We start from the raw sequence: 20,732 nt of genomic DNA, 5'->3' as shown, positions 1-20,732 counted from the left end.
TGGTACAGAGGAATAAGATATATCAGACTTTAAGATACACACACTTATGGAGGATACGTTCAGTTCTGGTTTTGACTTCATGGGGGGGATTTGTTGACAATAAGAAATAAAAGAAAAATACAGAATATCACCATTAATTTCAATCAGAGCATGAGCCACACTTTCTTAACATCTAAATGCAAATCCAATCATACTCTCTTCCTGACAGCAGACATGACAACTAATTGACAGCTGCAGTTTTGACATGTAATGATTTGACTGACCAGTGTTTCCTGTCTTTGACCTTTCTTGGACAGTTAGCGTGTAAACCTCATCCAAAAAGGATCTTACTGTCGCTTTGGCCAGGTCATGACCCAGATGACCACAAACACACACGCCGCCAACCACTAGACAGATGGCGGAGCAGGCTGGAATTACTTGTAGACCCTGAGGGACGCCAATCAAACACTGTCACAGAAAAGATGAAGTAAACAATGACACAACCAATCAATCGGGCCATCAAATGACCAATTATACCCTCAAAATCCAATAAAAGGTCTCATTCACTGACCAGTGATGACTATGTCCTGTTGGACTTTTCACCCTTGGTGCAGTAATGGGGAACAACAGAGGGATTCTGAAGTGATTCATTTTGTGTATTGTGATAGTTTAACTAATTCAAAACTACACATTCTGATTATTTTGCTGCATTAAAGTGTGAGAGCAACCTGAATAGTATGAGGTAGTATAGGGAGACACATACACACACATGTATATCGTCTTATTCCCATATTCTTCTAAATAACTCGGTAGAGAGGCGTTTGTTTGTTTACTTTAGATCTAACTCTTCCGGGATCCACCTTTATACCTCTCCTTGGATCCACGCCGTATTTTTCTCCACGCTTTCTAACGTAAAGCCCAACGTCACGTTCCCTCCCCTCCCCTTAGCAACAGAGGCAACATGGCGGCGTCCAGTAACGCGGAGCATTCTCCAGAGATATCGACGCCGTTAAAGATACCGAAAACCGAGGTGCCATCCCCCGAGTCGGAGGATTTGAGTGACAGTAATCAATACCACTCCAATCCCTCGACACCTAACCGCTTCTCGCCTTTGAACGTGGGCTCAGGGACCGCGGGCCGGACGGCGGCCTCATCCTCCTCCAACAGCTTCACGGCTTGCCGGGGGATGTCATGGACCCCGTCGGAGACAAACGCTCTAATCGCGGTCTGGGGCAACGAGAGGCTGACGGAGGCGAGGATGCAGCAGCTCGAGGTCGCGGGCACTGTGTTCTCCGGTAAGGCCCCCGGTCCTGCCATGTACGAGCGGGTGTCCAGAGCCTTGTCGGAGCTGGGATACGAGAGGACCCCCTCCCAGTGCAGGGAGAGGATGAAGGTAAATAAGGTTATGAGGACATAACAATGGCTGGAAGGCTGCATGTTCATCCTCCATCATCAGGACCTCTACCTGTGGCTCTGAGACGGAGCGGGAGTTGCTGTCAAGCGTTGCAGTGCAGGTTATAGACAGAGGTTCGGCAAAATAAATCCAGTCACATTTTCTTATCCTCACTTGCTGACCTGACATACAGCTAAAACACATTGATAACCGATCATACAAAAATCAAGTCTCCTTGTCTCCACTCTAATTATCCACTCTTTACCACCCTGACATGTGTTTTCAGTACCCATATTACTAAATACTGGCAGGGTATTGTAATAAATACTTTGGATAAAATAGTTTGTTTTTTTATTTTTCAATTGCTGACCACTGGGTTAAAAATGTGGTTGTGAACAAAAGGATTGTAAAATTATTTTTATTCACAACCACATTGTTCATTCCAACACCCAGAAATTGTTGTCTGTATGAGGGTGGAATCAACCCTGAACTCAAGCTTTGATTGATTGATTGATTGATTGATTGATTGATTGATTGATTGATTGATTGATTGATTGATTGATTGATTGATTGATTGATTGATTGATTGATTGATTGATTGATTGATTGATTGATTGATTGATTGATTGATTGATTGATTGATTGATTGATTGATTGATTGATTGATTGATTGATTGATTGATTGATTGATTGATTGATTCAGTCATTCATTCACCCACCTATGTGAGTGTAACAGACATATTAGTACATGTAATACATGTATATTTAGAAAGGCCAGCAATAGATTGTGTCAATACTCCATATTCATGACAGTTCCATGAATTTGAAACCATTGCATTAGATTTAAGCATTCACCATCAGTATGTTTGAAATGACAAAAATTGAATTCCAACAGATGAGAAATAACAATTTACATGTCCTGCAAATGTCGTTACATAATCAAATTTCACATATTATACTGCAGACACAGTGCTTCATTCTCCAGTGAAAACCTCCTGATTTCCTCACATTTAAGAATGTATCAGTCTGACTTCCCATCTCAGAAATATGCTTTTCTTCTTCTTCCTTCATTTCATCAATTGGATGTTTGAGCTTCACTGTGCAGCATGACGTCTGTGCAGAGTTAGACACTAGAGGGCTGTTTTCACATTCATCTTTGCATTGATTCTGGATTTTTCAATAAGGGGGAGGGAGTAGGTAGGAGTAGTAGTTAGTCAGACACATTAAAAAACTAAAGAGATGATCATCGACTTTGAGAAAGATGAGGGATGGAAACTGTGTCTTGAAATCACAGGAGGAAACCTGTGGAAAATGTGAGAGTTTAGATTTCTTGGTATTATAGTCTCTTCAAGCCTTAGACAGGAAGCAACGTTCACAAAATTGTAACGTCGGCTCATCAGAGATCATACTTTTTGTGGAACGTCAGGGAGTTTTCAAGGAAAGCTAAGGTCCAGTGTTACACATCTGTTGCAGACTGTATGCAAACTTTCACAGTCACAATTTGGGTTGATAGTCTGACCACTATGAAATCAAATGCATTAGACAGAATAGAAGAATAGAAAATAGAAAATTATCAGCCACTTCCTCCCATCCCTCTCTTTAATTTATAGAGTTTGCCTTCACCAAAAGCCTCTGATTGTGGTTAGAGATGGTTCTCACCCAGCTGCTCCTCTCTTTGAGGACATGCCCTCCGGGAGGAGGTTCAGACATCCCTGTTTTATATCTGAGCACTTTCCCTGAGGCCATAGACTCTTGAATAGTAAACTGGCACTTTGAGGTTTTTTTAGTTTATGTTGGCTTTGTAATTATTTCTGGCATTTTGCATGTTTTTCAATATGTTTAGGTTTATTTGACTTCTGAATTGTAAACCACTGGCACTTTAAAGTGCATTTTTTATTAGCTTATTTGTGGGATTTTAATATGTTGTTGTGTATCTGATTTTTTTCAGTATGTTGTGTTGAATGAGCTCACCAAGTAATTCCTAGTAATGTTTGTTGTCTGTTTTCTGAGCCACTCTCCTTTATTACACATGTAATAAATTTGAACTTTGCTTTGTCTTTGCAATGTTTCAGACAACAAAAGGAAAATGTAAAACTATGCTGAGTCAAATTTTAATGCTAGCTAATCACAAAAAGCACTGTCAGTATTTTCAATATTTATATATTTATGTATTTATTGTGCAGCACATACAGCACAGCAGTGATACTAACATTACAACACTGTTAAGTATTGAATGTGGATCTGTGACATCTCAGCTTACTAAAGTCAGTCTCAGGGCTGATTGACTTCCTCTAAGTAACCAGTTCACAGAGCTATGAAAACATGAAGTGATATCTCTCTTCTTTAGGACCCTTTCTGCAAAGTTACTGGAGCAACAGCTTAGTAATAATGCTTGTTTACACACTGTGTGACCGGCCTAAAATCATCAAGTTCTCCTCCCCTCACATACAGACTCTCCGGCGCTGCTACAGCCGTGTGAAGGAGCACGGGATCGGCAAAAGGAAGAGCAGCTACACTATAGAGCAGCTGGAGAAGGTGTTTGGTCAGGGAGGCTGGGACTCCCAGAGCTGTGCCCCTGTGCTGATCAACAGCAGTGGACTGTATCAGGAGATGGAGTCTGATGGCAGCACCCTGGAAGACTTCTCCCAGGAGGACTGGTGCAACCAGGTGCTGGACTCAGCTTTCCAGGAGGGAGACATGGAGACTGGTGAGTTCGTCAGCAAGCAGCGGTCAGATCGCAGTAAATGAAACAAGCATGGTGCGTTTGAACTCATATTTGTATGTGTTTTTCCCTTCAGAAGAAATCCAGGTGCCTAAAAACAGAGCTCTACAGATTCAAGCAGAGCTGTCAGAACAAACCCAGTAAGTCACCAAGAACAAAGGCTGACTTCACTTAGTCTTTGTGAAATGAACATGTTTGTTATAAAGCTTTGTGTTGTAAGTTGACTTAGCCTCATCATTACAAATTACTGTTGAAAAAACCAACAATATAATTTGTTTGATGTTACTCTGAATGGGATGTGACACTTGGCTTTTCCCTTTTCACTTTCATTTTGATAGAGATAAACTGATCAGAGGTTAAAATGATTTTAGTCCATAAGTGTACGGTGGAACAAAGGTTATCTTAGCCATTTTATTAGAAAATAGGTTTGAGTTTGGTGATTGTCAAATCTGTGCAGTGCTGTTTGCCAGAGCGTCTTTCTTGATACAACCACTGGGAGTCGCCAAAGCCATAATTTTTAAAACCTCACTTGCCAGGGCTTCAAGGAATCTTCATGTTTCGCCTTGTTGTTGTTTTCTTTTTAAAAATTTACTTTAGCCCCCTTAAACTGTGTCAAAACAAGATACATAAAATCATATACTGAGTGACCATTTAATTATGAGTTTACCACATTTAGAGATAATAATGCATAGATATTTATTGAAGTTCTTATTTGTCTAAAACTGAGCTCTTATAATCATGTGGGAGCTGGCCAGACAAAAATGAAAACCAATAAATGGGGCAGAGTTATCAGAAATATTTTAATGGTTCCCAAATCCAGGCTAATAAGGAGCTGCCCATTTTGTCTGGCAGGTCACTGCTTGTATAAAACTTTAAAAAATGGGGAATACGTTGTATTACTTTGTCCTTGTTATGTTTCTTGGGCTCTCTGCAGAAAAAGGGACATGATGCAGACTGTGATGCGCATCCTTGAGTCAGTGGAGCTGAAATGGGAGCACTTCCAAACGTGGACTGAGTTCTCACGGCTGCACCTTTCCAACAAACTGGCCATCTTTGGCGTGGGTTACAACACGCGTTGGCGTGAGGACGTGCGTTACCACTACGCTGAAATCAGCTCACAGGTGCCGCTGGGCAAGAGGCTCCGCGAGTACTTCAACCCAGAGAAGCCAGAGGGCCGCATCATCATGACCAAAGTTCAAAAGATGAACTGGAAGAATGTCTACTACAAGTTCCTGGACATTACCATTAGCGAGGCCCGCTGCCTGGAGCTGCACATGGAGGTGGACTGGATCCCTGTGTCCCAATCCAGGGCAGCAGGCTGCAGCAAAGGCACATCCCACTACCTCCTTCCTGGGGACATCCCCAAGGCGTATGGACTCTACGCTGTTGGCTATGAGGCCATGTTGTCCTCTAACTACACCGCTCAGACCTCTCCCCAGGGTGACAGTGAAGACCATAGCTTACCTCAGTGCGAGACCGAAAACGGGGCTGAAAGTCAGGCTGATGGAGAAGGAGCAGGGCAGGGTGACAGGACTGGAGCTAAAGTCACTTACTGCTACTTAGGCATAGCTGAGGATAGGACCATACAGCAGTGTCTATTCCAGCACTTTCAGGGTTCTGGCAAACACTACATCCACAGTGAACCCTCCGCTGTGACCCATTTCCTGCAGGAGAACTGCCGGGGTGGTGTCACAGGTCAGGATGGCGAGTGGGGTGAAGACTCGGCTCAACGTTTTGCCATTTACATAAAATTCATTGAGGTGGAGCTGGACTTCCTCTCAGCAGGGTCCCTGGTGGAGTGCCTCGAAACTGCTGTGGGTTACTCCTTGAAATACAACAACAAAGAAGCATCATAACAACACACTACAACAGTGTTACTCATTTGTATTCACTAAATATAATTAACAAGTGTTACAGCCAGAAAGGCAACATGAAAGGCGACCAATTCTGTTACAAAGCATGGATGTGTGCAAGAGTCTGGCATATTTTTGCAGTCTTTTCAGCTCTTTTCAACACACTTTTCCTTAGATCCTTATATAAAAAAGAATGACTGTGCACAATATGTCAAATATATTGTGTAGAAACATCGGAACAGTAGCTTAACTATTGCAAAATTGCAACATCCAAGAAGTATGTACTTATAATTTTAGGCTAATGTGCACTACAAAGGTTTCTGCTGCTTGTTTAGTGTAGATAAATATTGCCTCATCAGGGAATGTGGGGTTGGCAAGGTGACTATTGCAGTATGCATCTGTCTACCTCAGTAGGATGTAGCAAACAAGGCAGCGAGGGGACCATAGTGTGTATTTATTCTTAAACTGCCTTTACTTTGACTGTTGAGGTCTGGACCTGAATTCGCAAAGCGTCTAAGAGTAACAGTGATTTATGTCTTGTGTTTTGCACGTGTAACTGGACTGCAGCTAGAGATGCCTCTATGCAAACTAGAGACAAAAAGCAAATAATCAGTAATGGCCAGCGTGGATGGCTGTTTATCCAGCAGTGTGAATACTCCGATGCACTCTGTAACCCGACCGGCACGGTAGCGCTTTGTGCCAGCTGGGTGTGGCTTTCACTCCACATATCGGCTCAGCACGTGAAACGACACGTCGCTTTTACCCAACCAGTGACGATGGCGCTCTGCAGCAAGTAAACACAGACTAATGAAAACATTTTTCACACAGCTTGTTATGGCTGAATCCAAATGTCTTTGCAGCAGTTAGAATCTATGAAAAGATTAAATTAAAGTCACAGCAGCTGCTGCTATTTGATTATCAGCTGCTGCCTACACTCATATTTAAATGTTTACCGCTCTTGCACTTATGTTAAAAAACGCGGTGTGACCACATGGAGCATGTGTGTGCTTAGCTCTCTTACTAATCCTGTTGCATGATCTTTTATAGCTCTAATGCACATTACTATGATTGATCATGTTGGTTAGGATTCAGAGTTTTGCTCCTGCACAAGCAAAATCTATTGCACATAACACTGAAATATGACTTTGCTAAATACTCTGAAATATCACCAGGTCAGTAAAGTCATTATTAATCTACTTCTTATGTGTTTCTGGTGTCACACTATCAGCCAAAATGAGAATCACTGACAATACACTGGAGAGCCAATGGTAATGTATTTGTGGCCAGCGCTTTGGAGCATCTCTAGCTGCAGTTGTGGGGTTGTGTGTATCAGTGTATAGCTGTTGCAGCCTTGCAGATACTGGTATTTCAAATGCATCAGTCTCGCAGATGACACATAATCAGCAGGTATTTGTGATAATCTGCTTGCATGCAGGTATAAACCAGGCCTATGAGCACTGATCTATGACTTCTAGTCAGGTCAAGACTATAAGCTGCAGAGGTTAACTCACTTTTGACCAATAATCAAACTGAATTCTTTATGAACATGATTCCTAAGGTTATGTGCAATGTGCCAGGAAAGACTGTGTAGAGAAAAATCAAACAAATGGAGAACTCCATATTGAGTCTGTGTATATGAAATCTACCTTATATATATATCTAAAATATATATTTAAGAATATCAGTGTTCTTTAGCATTCCGGCTTTTGCAAAACTTGCAATGTTCATTTGTTTGGGTATACAGTATATAAAGATAAATATGATATTTTCTATTTTATTGGTTGACACAATGTCTTGTATGTGATTGTTTTGAAGTCACCGTCTTGTATGTTTACATGTTTGAAAAAACAATAAATGGGGCACTCACTGTCATTTGCCACACGGTGGAAATGGGTTTGTGAGTATTTGTATGTGTTTGGGCAGTCGGTGCCGTACTGATAACGCTGTCAGATTTCTCATATGCCTTTAGAGTATCAGAAATAGCTACAGATGAGCGATGTCTGGTCATGTCCACAGTTATGCAATGTATGTAAGTACGTACAGTGGGGTCCAAAAGTCTGAGACCACTTTCCCAATCAGGTCAATGGGTAGGGCTGCAGCAATGCCAACAAGTTTCCCCTCAATGTTTGAATGGGTAGGAATAATGTTTACCAAAACCAGTCAAGGAAAAAAACAGTTTGGCTTATAACCAAATACCTGCAAGAGAGTGGCGAATCTTAGCATGCTATCACTCTTGAAAGTGAACACTGCGATCATTACACCTGGTAACCAATGATGTGACTGCAGTGGCTGAATGAGTATGGATTAAGATCTGAAGGGTGCCATTCACCCATGTGGACAGGAGATGGCCACAGAGAGCCACTGTGGAAAATCCTGTCATGGTAGTGTAGATACTGTAATTTGTCATCATTGAGAAATAAAATCAAAGACAGTTAAGAAAGGCGTTAATATGTGATAAAATAAAACGGTCCTTGAGAGAGGCGGAGTCACAGCTGACCATGTCTGTGATGCATGTGTGAAACGATGCTATTGACATTTAGAAAACTAAACATCTGGGAACTTTTTCTCACTCACTGCATTCAAAAACAGTGTAATCAGAATTGAACTTGAAAAAAAAGTGACATTATTACAATTAAACTCAATCAGTTACTTATAGTTTAAACACAGACTGTATTAACTATCCCTGTACTGTATTCTGCCCTTTGTTAGTAAATAATTAATGTTACATTTTCCATTCACTATTTTATTTACATTGTAGGTGCAAAGTATTTCTGACTTAGTGACGGAGATTACTCATACATAATGGAAATAAATATTTCATTGTACCCTGCTGTTTTATATTTGATGTTTGCTTTTGTTCACAATGAATGTGTAATAGGCTTTCATTCATGCAAGAAACAACAGGAATTCTTTGGAAAATGTTATTCATCCACATTAGTGTTTTGTCATCAAAGCATTAGATCAGATCTGCAGAAAATAGTCAATAAAATTTTGTATTTGTTTTTCCTGTTGATGTGTGGAAGTGAACCCTTTAAATATGAATCTGTGAACAGTTTCAAGCTGTGAACATAAATCCTGATTGGAAATATGAAAACATGACCTGAAGCCAGATGTAGGTGTATGTACGGTGAGTTCAGAAGACAGAAGACAGGTCTTGGATCAGTGAAAATGTGCCTGGACTTTACACCACATCTACAGTATCTAGGACAGTGATGATAACCACTCTGACACAATGATACTTTTACACGGGTTTATGTAGAGTTCACACATCTACCCTACAGATTATAATCTGAGATAATCTGATCACAAAAAAGAGTGGATTCTTTCATTGTGGTATATATATTGCTTTTTTTCATCTGTTTTATTCTTTTATGCGCTCAAAGGAGTAACTCACCTCCTCGACCCAACATCTCTACATGACCAGTCTTACCACTCTACAGTCTTAATGCACACAGCCTCACTGCATATTTATGGTTACTTGAATTGCACTCGAGACCTTGGTGATATCTCTGCTCTGGCTGTGCTATTCTTCCTCAGAATAGGATTTAACACAGTGAACAAGCTCCAAACGTATCATAATAAAATGGGCGGACTGGGCTGTAATCCCTTTTAGAAATATTAAACTATTACCAAGCTTTATAGTGAATGTCCATGCTCACAGTGTGCTCTATGCAATGCGTGTGTTTATATGTGTGGATATATAGAATACGCAGACAGATCTGCTGTATTATATCTGGAGATACATCTTGGCAGGAGTGATGAACTGATGTTTGTACAATATATATGAAACAGCCCGTCTGTCTATTGCATATTGGCGTTATAGTATTTATGGTATCTATTTTTTTAATTACAGTATCAGAGATGGCAGCAGTAATAATAATGTTTTTTTTCCTTATTATATGATGTATTATGATCATTTCATTTTTGATGGTTGGGGGCATGGGTTTGATCTGGGGGAAGGATGAGGGGAGTACACCTACAGTATGTGATGTATATTATTTGCTTCTTGGCACTTTTCCATTGAATTTTCTCTTTTCATTTGAGAGAAAATCACTAAAGGCAAAAAGATTAGAAAACATCAAATCCTTAAATAGATAATTGAGTGTTGTGAGCAATGTATTTGACCTCCAGGTGTCAGGTTTGCTCACCATTCGACCACACTTCATTTTGTTTATTTGGATTATAGCAGTCTGGTCCAGAATCCACTATTAGCCTCAGTGCCCTGCACAAATTATTTTTGCACCAAAATAAAAACAGGCTTGTTTTGACAGCTTTTCCCTGAATGCTGTAGATTTCATCTGGAGGCCCAGATGCAATTTACAACAACACAACAAAAATCTCATCCCCAGAAGGTTTGGACCCTGCTTCTTTGGATTTAATCACAGGCATAACCCTTGTTCACCTCTCATAATTGAGCAGTCCTCCTGCATTAGTCTCACCCTTGTTGCTGAGGCAACTGGGCAACCTTAGCAAATGAAATAAAGGGGTCTGACCACATCAGAGAGCACAGGTCGGTCCATATTTTTACATCAGGGGGTGAGCTCACCTTGGGAATTCATGTCAAGCTGAGTCCAGTCTTTCTCTCCTCTCAGACCCATACCTTTTCACACATGATGGAGCAGGAGCTAAAGACTGGGGGAAAGGCTGGAGCTTTAGCTGTGTGGGTTTGAAAATAGGCTTATTGTGAATCCTTTTTTTTATTTTTATTTTTGTCTGGGTTGCACCACGTCATTGGTGACACATTTCAACCACTAACCCTAACTCACACTTGAGGAAATTATCTTACAATTAATCATTTTATTTCCTATAGTAGAATTTTTGACAAAAAAAAAGCTTGACTGAGACAATCATAATGCAATTTATCACATCCACTTTTTCACAAAGCATTGTGATCATTCTTTTATTTGTCTCACTCCTATTTTTATTTTTCGATTTTAATATTCAGCAGCATCATTAGAATCTGCCATTTTATGTGTTTTTGTGTTTTTGTATTTATGTGTAGAACAGTAGTTTAGCCCGCACCTTAGGGCTCAAGACAAATTTCACAGTCTGACAATGAAGTGAAATAAATCAAAATATAGTGATATATCCGCAATTGCACATGAAAAGTCGTTTATGCACCTGCACATAATCAGCGAACAGGTGTACTTGCGTCGTGCTATAATAAACAAGTAGAGAAATCCCGGATGTCAGTTAACGTTGCTTTCAAAATAAAAGCGGGACCTCATGCAAAACATTCACCAAAACCGTCTTCGTACACAGTGGGTTTTATCTTGAAGCTCACAACCGCAACTCTTCAATTATGTTGAGGCAAACTTTATGCCAGCTCGCTCGCTGAGGCGACGCTGCTCTCTCTCTCTCCCCTCTGTCTCTCTCTAGGTCTCTCTCTCCCCGCTCTCTCTCTCTCTCTCTCTCTCGCTCTCTCTTTCTCAGGAAAGGACACGGCATGATAAGTTGCGGGCTTGTACCTGCTACCGTGTCGATAAGGAGGGAATTGCAGATGCAGCCGAGTGTTAAAAGGAGAAGAAGAGTCGTGGAGGATCCTCGGTGTTGGAAGTGGTGATCCAGCTTACGCTCCACTTTATTACCATCTCAACGCAAAGTCAGGAAAGAGGGTTCCTGCGGCCGCGGGATCAGACGGCATCCACATTTCCTCACCTGAAGTGTTCCCCACCTTCCCCACCAACGTCTCCGCCGGAGGACTGAAGGAAAAACCACTTGACAGACTTGAAGAGATTTGCCCGAGGCGAAACACAGCTCACATATAAAGCTGGGTGAAGGACACTGCCACATTGAGAAGTGGAAACAACCATGGAGGTCTATACTACTTCGAGGAAACTTACTTTGCTCTCATTCACCTTTCTGTGGGGGTTCTCAGGTCAGTGAAGAGCTCATTTTCACACATTTCCTGATTTATTCATAACTATGTGTTCATGCTTTCTATGTATTCATATAGCCTAGTACACTTCACAAAGCCTGCCTTTATATTTCAGATGTTTTTTTTTTTAAATAATGCAAATATTGGACCTAGAATTGTTTTTTATTGATATTATTATTTATTTATTTTTTAAGCATCATTTTAAAAATATCTCCTCACATTTCTCTCTTCCTTTATGAAATGTGTTACTCAGATGAGTAATCCAGACATTAGTCATAATCATAACCCAATAACTAAAGAGGAAATGACAGGAGAGGTCTGTTTCTGGGGGTTCTCTCCTGTATGTGTGCCAGAGGATGAAGGGATGGATTTAAAGCTGAAACACCTGTTTGTTTTTCACAGGATTTGAAACAAGTGTGTTACACATGATTATGTCTTCCAGGGAAGAATAATCCCTTTATAGCTGCTGCAACATTGGCTCAGCCATCACTCTCTCTAGCAATGTATTAAACTCCTACTTTCACTGATAGCTGTACTGTACATGCAGCCTACTTTTCCCCTGCCATCTCTTTGATTTTGAAATTGGGGCACGGTGCAGCTGCACAAGGATTTAGCGAATGTTTTAAGAAATGATAAGTTCTAAATGATTTATTCAGGTAAAAATTTGAACAGCGTTATCCAGAAGGGAGCATCATTTACATTTGACAGGAAAATATTACGAGAAAAAAAAGGCAGTCAAATAGTTGTTTTCTTGAGACATGTTTTGTATGGCCTCTTTCCAAAGGCAGAAAGCTGAGGTAATTTAGTCTCCATCAGACTGACTGCAAAACTGGAGGTCATATAAAGGTGCATACTTCTGACTTAACAGAAAATCATCCTCCTTAAACAGCAACAAGGGATTGATATATGTTCATATTCATCTCGTTATGAATTTTGAATCCTCATCGTTCCTCTTGTCCCAGCTCAACTCTCAGTTTCAACAGAAACTAGTCCACATTTTTGTTCATCAGAGTCTAAGATTCAGATTTAACTTGAGTTCTCTCATGAACCATCCTTCTCTCATATGGAAAAAAAAAAAAAAAAAAACAGGAAATATCCATTTAAGTTAGAGGACTCCATCTGCTTCAGGTGAGTGCGTATTAGTTCCAGGAGACAGGCTGGTGGCATTTGGTCTGTGAGACATGAAAGCAAGCAGGAGCTTCACATTTTGCCTGAATCTGCTCTTGGTTGCCCATGTGTGCTTGCTTTTCAGTATTGTTGCCAAAACAATCACTTGCGCTGACAGAGGCAGTCTCAGGCTGGCCCGTTTCACCCCGAGGGAGGGGTATTACCTGGGAAATGCTTCTATTTCACCACCCAGGCTCCTCTGGTGACGTTACATCGTTTAGACACCTTTTTAAGACATTTGAAGGAGTGATTTAAGGTATTTCAAGGGACTGGTAGTGATGTCTCCTGGTGACTAATCTGGAGTTTTAACAGCAGGCTGTGATTCACTGTCACAGCACAACAGGACAATACAAGCACAGTAGCTGACCTTGACCTCAGCGTTTAGCTCACAATCAGTCACCCTGCAGGTGTGTCCTGAACACACTCAGTGGTCAAGACACAGGGAGGAAATGTTCATGAATAGCAGCCTGTGGCAACAGGAAAGCTGTGCGCTCCTTGAGTGCCTGATGTAGCTGAGTGCGTTAGAGCAGGAAGCGAGCAAACATCGTCCGACAAACAAGACAAGACCTCATTTGTTGTTTAAGTTAAAAATCAGAGCTGTGCGTAATGTTGTCAGACTGTCGACGTCAGAAGAAATTGATGTGCCATTGTGGTCGTGTTAATAAATGTCAAATGTATGTGTTTTTCAAATTAAGAGCACCACTGACCTTTGACTGTTTGGCTCATTTGTCTGCATATTCAGTATTTAAGCAGAGTTTTGGCAACATGGTCATCTCATAAATGTACTGTATATAGTAAAGTTACAGCTATTAGTCCATTCATTCATAGACAGAAAATTGATTGGCAACTATTTTGAAAAATGATTTTATGATGAGCTTAGGTCGTTTTTCAAGCAAAAATGCCAAATGAATGGAAACCCTGAGAGGCAAGTGTGAAAAAAAATTGTGGTGAAATTGTTCTTTTGCCAAACCTTTTTTGTCTACTTTTCTTAAGTCATAAACACAGAAGAGAATACAATTTCGATCAGACAGGGCTTCCATACAAACATTTAATCATTAGACTGCTGTTGTGGTCCAGCCAAAAATCAAGACCTGATACTTACACTGTCCTGATAGTAATCACTGTATTGTAAGTTCAAATTCAAGTTTACTGCTTAAGCCAATCACTGACCTTCTCCTTCTCCTCTGTTTGATTCATTGTGACTTTTCTGAATTAAATGTGACACTAAATGTCAGTGTTTCCTGCCAGCAGGTTTTGTATGTATTATGCTTTTTCTGCATAATAGTTCACAGTACTTCACAATCGCATGAACCCATTATGATTGTCTCATTAAAGTTGTGTTTGGATCAGCTAATTTGATTACATTAGCCTAAGTTCAATAAGCAGGGTGCTTAATTATGCACTGTATTCCCATTACTTTAATTGATTTGCCCTCCTGTAATTTCTTCTTAGGCAAGGTAACTCAAAAAATCACACTCAGGGAGAAAATCACAGGCAGTAAATTTTTGTTAGACATTCTTGTCACCTGGATTTAGGGTTTTATACATGGAAATGTAAGGTACAGGTCCTATGACTGGTGTTATCTGGATAGCCTGATTAGGAACATAAAAATATTCACTTGCTAAATATATGACAGGTCTTGCTGACTCAGAAACAAAATTGTTAGGAAAGTGGTACGTTTGCCAGGCCGGTTGTAAATGGTTTGGGCGATTGCATTGACACTTGGTCCCATCAAGTGGAAATCTGGACAACCCCAATTGTACTATTTTTAGATGCTCACAGCTTCAATAAAATGGACAATGTGCAATGGAAAGAGGTATTATTTTAGGCCTGACATTAGCATTGTTTTAGTGGCGTGTGTGTGTGTGTGTGTGTGTGTGTGTGTGTGTGTGTGTGTGTGTGTGAGAGAGAGAGAAATGAATGCATTTACATGAGCACCCGCAGTAATCTTGAAGCTCGATGTCCCCTTATCAAAGGCCAGTTATTCATGGAAACCGTACATAAGCCATGCCTTTTTCTCTTAACCAACTGTTGTACAAGTACTCTTCTATTCTGGACACACCATCTGGCAAAAGATTCATTTGTTTTCCAGGTGGGTTCCACAATGGACTTTACTTATTTAACAAGGTCAATCCATACAAGCTTCAAAGGCTCCAGGGGGAGAGGAGAGCCACCGCTGATCTTCTCTGTCAGCTCTCAGTGATTTAGAGTAGTGAATGAGAGGGTTACAAGAGAATTATTTTAGCAACATGTATTATTTTGATACACTGCCACTTAGAGCACTGCCCCCCCCCCCATATGATATAAAATATTTTAAAGCTTGGCATACTCATTTACTCTATATATGACAATATGAGTTTGTTTCTTGTTTCACTCTCTATTTTTAACCTGACGACATTTCATTGAAAATATATTATATGTCCCGCAACACTGCCGAAGGGAGAGCCATGGAATGCAGTTCATCCAACTTACAACCATGGCCTTATCTGTAATTGCCTATTCCTTAGAATAATACAGAATGGATGTGCGGCAAAGCCCCTTTCCACTTTATGCCGGGATTACAGCATTTTGAAGCCCACAGTCCTCGTGTGTGTGTGTCCGCAGCAACTGGTGCAATTTTGATTTGAGGAAGGAGATTGAGGGATTTATCAGTACATACATAATGACAGAGAAATACAGCAGTGCACTTTACCGTTCCCAGCAAGGCAGTTTGCTGTCCAATCGTTAGTCTGCGCAAGTGTGCCAGTGCCTCTTGTAATCCCATGTATTTACACCCACTGGCATTCTGTACAAAGCCCAGGAGGACAAGAACCTGAGGGGAGATTAGTGCAGGTTCAGCCTCTCAGTGATGGATAAAGAGAGAGACATCACTGTGTAGGAGACATCTGTGCAGCTCGGTTCAGGAGGTAGAGCGGTCGTCTAGTAATGGGAAGGTTCTTGGTTTGGTATCCAGCTCCATCAGAGAGCGTCAAAGTGTCCTTGAGCAAGACGTAAAGCGCTTTTAGGGCTCGATAGGAAAAAAAAAAAAAAGGGATCTGTTTCCTCATATCCTGTGAAATCTCCCTGTTTTTGCCGATATGTTATTGGCCTACAATCTTTCATTTCAGTCATTTCTAGCCACTAATCCCCAAGTCTTTTCCATTAGCTGTGCACATCACTGTGTGGTTATTTTACATCTCTTTGCTTCGTTGTCATTATTTATCTCCTTGTGGTCATTTTTTCATTATTTTATGGTAATTTTGCATCACTTTGTGGTTGTTTTGTGTTGCCTTGTATGTATTTGCGGTTGCTTTGTGGATTATCGTATTCATTTTGCATCTCTTTGTGGTCATTTCGCATCTCTTTGCATGTTTTAGCAGTCGTTTGATTCATTTTTCCGCATTAATTGTGAAGAGTCACTTCAAAAAGGAGCTCTGGCATGTACATCGATACTTCAATCTTAGTTGGATTCTAAAAATACTGCAATTAAGCCTGGGGTCATGTAAACACCTTAATCTAATTATATTACCTTAATTAAAGTCACATTCGCAGGATTAATGCTGTGATTAAAGAATGTGGAGCACTGCAGTATTAGCTGCGTTTTTAAAAGCTGCTCTGACCTCTAAAGACCATGTTCAGGCTAACCATGAGAGGTTTGACAAGTTGCGACTCCTGCCCCACATTCACTGCCTTAATACTATTTTTAAGTATATACAAACATTCGTATTTTTAGTCTTAGTGTGGCACAAACTGTGGGAAAGAGACATAGGAGTGACATATGTGGTTATGTATGAAGTGTGACATGTTGCTTGGGGATGTGTGGGTGTGTTGTTGTTGTCACTTGTAAACGCATGAAAAAAAGAGCAGCAGTAAGACAGCTGTGTGCAGGTAAACGCGGCCACTGAGACGCGGTGTCTCAGTGCCAGGCGTGACATTGTATTTTGAGCTGGGATGTGTGGATGCGTTGGACGTCCCTTTCCTGGGTTTTCTGTGACGTCCCATCTCCACCCGTGGACCTAGAAGGAGGAAGGCCTCTTCACAGGGGTCATGAGAAAGGCACTGGGTGACTTTCCCAACATTCGGCCCTGGCCTAGGGACTCTTAAAGGCGCAGACACACATACTTCATTACTTCATCTTTCTTTTTTTCTGTTTACTCACTGTCCCTGCTCTTCATCCTCTCTTGCAAAGAATGGAAGGCAGAACCAGCCTACACACATGGGCAGAGCGATTGTACTGTATGTGGGTGTTGATATTTTTCCCACGAATGATTGATGCCTGGAAAGATGTCTGCAACTTCTGATAAAAATCTCTTTTGGACAGTAAAACATGGTTTTGTGTATTGTTTTGTATGTGGGCTCCATAAACACAGTTATTCCCAGCTGATGTTTGCCTCTGGCAATTTACAGACAATAATAGCTTCCTTCAACAAAGCATTATGTATATAAATAAATACATATAGTATACTCATAGAGCTATTGTCATGATCTCTGTAGGCTCTGTCCCAAGTCATAATAATGGCATATGCTGCTGAATTGCTCTTCACGATGCAAGACTGCAGTGTCAGCCTCATACCCAGCTCCTGTAATTTAGGATTGCCTGTAGCCAGGCTTTGACAGTACACTGGCTAATGACTATTTACAGCCAAGAGAGCCACAGGAGACTTATCAGGTGGCTCTTTAGGCCAGTCTGGCTGCTTTGCTGGGTATTCTCCCTCCACTCTCGGCTTCACATCAGACTGCTGATGTTAAAAAACCTCTTTTCATAATTGCCTCTGGAGTGAGTTTTATAGTAACCATTAATAAAAAACTAATAAAAGGTTACTGAATTGGTGCTCAAGATAGATAATGCTGACTTCAAGCTCTGTAGAAAGATCCTAATTGTGGGTTAAATACATGTGAGTGCCCGGCAACTTCCCAGACGGTTACATAAATTGAATGGCAAGACAGGCGTTTGTAGCATTCCTAATAATTATAAACAACATTGCTAATTAAAAGTTAGAAGCCATGATGGCTCTCATTTGACTACACTTGTAAGATCTATTATTCAAAACACATCTCTTTCTTTCTAAAACTGGCATCTCTTAAGGTTAAGCAAAACACATCATCACATCCTGAAAGAGTCAATTACAGGACTGCTACAAATTGATTCAATTAAGCCTTTATTATAAAAGGTTATCAAATAGAACATTAGGTGCATGTGCTGTTGTGGCTGTAACTCTGCCTTGTGTTGTATAGTGCAACAAGTCCTGGGTGTTCTTTTTTTTTTTTTTACCCCCACCAACATGAACCTCGTGCCAGTTCAGAGTTGGTTCAACTTGTGAACCCTCGAAGAACTGGTTTACTTTTCTACAGGCTAGATAGCCACCATAGAGGCATGTTATTACACTGTTTACCTTGGTAAACGTCTCACATATGTTAACACTATAGCGCCAAGCACAACAACAACAATGGCGGACTACTTTTATTTCGCATCCATACCGAGGCTCTTTTTCTTTCTTCTTCTTTGGATTAGGCCGACAAGACGCTACACTAGCTCTGTTTATTAAAAAAAAAATGGCAGTCACAAAGTTTAAGTTGGGTTTGTTGGTTCACAAAAACCCCGCCTCTGGCCCACCCCTTCATAAGCAGTTCTTGGCTCTGGAACAGTAAAGTGTCAGTGCTGCTCACAAAGTCATTTTCCTGGCTGACAGCCATCTGTTCGGCTGTCAAAAAAATTAAGAACTGGTTCAAGATTAGGCACCAGCTCCCAACTGGTCCTCTGACTGCCTTGGTGGAAAAGTTAGCACTTTATCGTAACACACCACAGACGGCATCAGCATAACCCCCCTGTAAGTTTAGAGAAAAAGAGCATTCATTGGATCTCTCATGCATAAATGTCCTCTGTGCCTTCCCTGTGAAAAGACTAGATAGAAGAGAGAAAAGAAGAATGTGCACAGTAATATTTGAAAAGATAAATACAAATAGAAAAAAACAGATGTATGAACCCACGTATCAACAGTTGTCGAGAAACAAAATATTCAAACGGTCTATTGTAGGAGCAGAAACTTTGTATTTGTCAGCCACCTGAAAAAGCTAATTGGCTCAGGGTCCATATTGGTATTTAAAATGAACACTTTTTTTTTTTAATTAAACAGATTTCTGCAGTCTCAGGAGGCCTTTTGTTGTTTTTAATTGAACACCCACTACAGTTATGTAATAGGTGTCTCATACGGCTAAGGTTCTTAAACCACAGTCACCAAATTTGGAGACATTAGAGCCTTTATATTTCAGGGCTTGGGGCTAACTTCTTACACTGGTGTACCAGCACATAATTTAGATGCACCCGTTTTAACCGTGGCTTTTGGCACCGTAATAATACATTTTTACAGACTGCAGCATTTTTCTTGACGAAAAAAACAATCAATAGTTCTCTTCATTTTGAATCACCGGTATGTTTAAAGGTTGTGATGTTTCTCGAGGACGAGCACAGGGTGTGGTTTATTTTTTTTCCCCACTCGCACTCAGTAAAGAAGAATATCAGAGTCGGAGCCAATCAGAGGCAGACTAGGGATGGGTGTTTACAGAATGTGTTAAAAAAAAAAGAAAAAGAAATTACGCCGCTTGCTTTCAGTGCCGCTGACAGATGTTGCAGGCAGAAGTCAACAACAACTGCAACCACATATCCATCCGACCTGTCCTTCAAAAAAAAAAAAAAAAAAAAAAGTTAATAAAGCTGTGGACAGACGGGAATTGAGGGCATGGGCTTAGACAAGATAGGCTGTGTTAAATTATTCTTACTTGGAGGTACTTAGGTGGGGGTGGGGGTTAGAGCCTGATGCACTTATGACTTAAGGGACAATGACATAATCCTGGTTTTCTTCTGGAAGTGTTTGAGCAGCTTGTAATCACACAGTGCCAATCAAATATCCATTTGTGAGCTGCCTGCTGTACAGAATAGATTCAGTAATGGGTGTATCTCCATTATACATCAGTGGAGCTAGATGGAAAAGTTGTCATTGTGTTGCTTTCCTGCTCTCATAATTAAATATGAGTGCTTGTTTTCCATAACAATAAATGAAAGTGTCAAGAAAAGTTTGAGAAAAGATTTGCTAGCACCCCTTCCCCACCCCTTGTCCGTGTTAGAAAAATGCCACATTAATTTAGTAACCAGGGGTACTTTGGGGCAAGTTAAAATTAGCGTTAGCTGTTAACGCTACCTATATTTGGTTTGCTTGCCATGTTTTTTGTTGTTGTGTTGTGTTTTGTTTTTTGCATTACTTGTCAAGTGTTGTCTGCTCCTCTCACTGGCTTTCTTGGCTGAATAAGTAGCAAGGCTTTTTGGTGCTATACCAGCATATTTTATGGTGCTACTTGCACATTTTGAACTGTAGCTTCAATATGTTCAATATATATATATATATATATATATAATCAGCATTTTTTTTACATTTGTGAGTGGCTTAAATCAGTATGTGATTGGACAAATGCAGCTAGCTAGCAGTAGTGGTGGAGGCACAGGTGTGTTGGCAGTTATTTATAAAGATATTTTTTGACAGCCATATTGATTTTTTTGGTTTGGATCTGGAGGTGCAGTTTCTGGTTGTAGATGGATGTAACCATTGATTTTCCAGTATGCACTGGTTAATCTTTACCCTTACTTTCCTCCTGATGTTGCGATCTATTGCTCTGATTAATTACACTGATGTGAAATTTTGGTGTGATCAATCAATCACCTGCTGAGCTGAATCATCTGGCTATTTATGTAGTTACTAGATGACAGTT

The 20,732-nt window shown here is 40.5% G+C and overlaps 2 protein-coding genes across 2 annotated transcripts in view; both read left to right on the top strand.

Annotated features, from left to right (window-relative positions):
• Positions 1-918: 918 nt before the first annotated feature.
• On the top strand, positions 919-6,894 carry msantd2 (Myb/SANT DNA binding domain containing 2). The gene is made up of 4 exons (XM_022745968.1): positions 919-1,372; positions 3,824-4,079; positions 4,171-4,234; positions 5,029-6,894. Exons 1-4 carry the CDS (start codon positions 941-943, stop codon positions 5,948-5,950), a joined length of 1,674 nt encoding a protein of 557 aa, XP_022601689.1. The 5' UTR covers positions 919-940; the 3' UTR covers positions 5,951-6,894.
• Positions 6,895-11,373: 4,479 nt separating this feature from the next.
• Positions 11,374-20,732, top strand: part of LOC111222294 (endothelial cell-selective adhesion molecule-like) — a 59,945-nt gene continuing 50,586 nt past the window's right edge. The window contains exon 1 of the mRNA XM_022745979.1: positions 11,374-11,825. Coding sequence (XP_022601700.1) covers positions 11,759-11,825 — 67 coding nt within the window. The 5' untranslated portion in view covers positions 11,374-11,758. The remainder of the gene's footprint in view (positions 11,826-20,732) is intronic.

Source organism: Seriola dumerili, unplaced genomic scaffold (assembly GCF_002260705.1).
Source record: "Seriola dumerili isolate Sdu_G_001 unplaced genomic scaffold, Sdu_1.0 BDQW01000091.1, whole genome shotgun sequence".
Lineage (NCBI taxonomy): Eukaryota > Metazoa > Chordata > Actinopteri > Carangiformes > Carangidae > Seriola > Seriola dumerili.
This window is presented reverse-complemented; position numbering and strand designations above follow the sequence as displayed.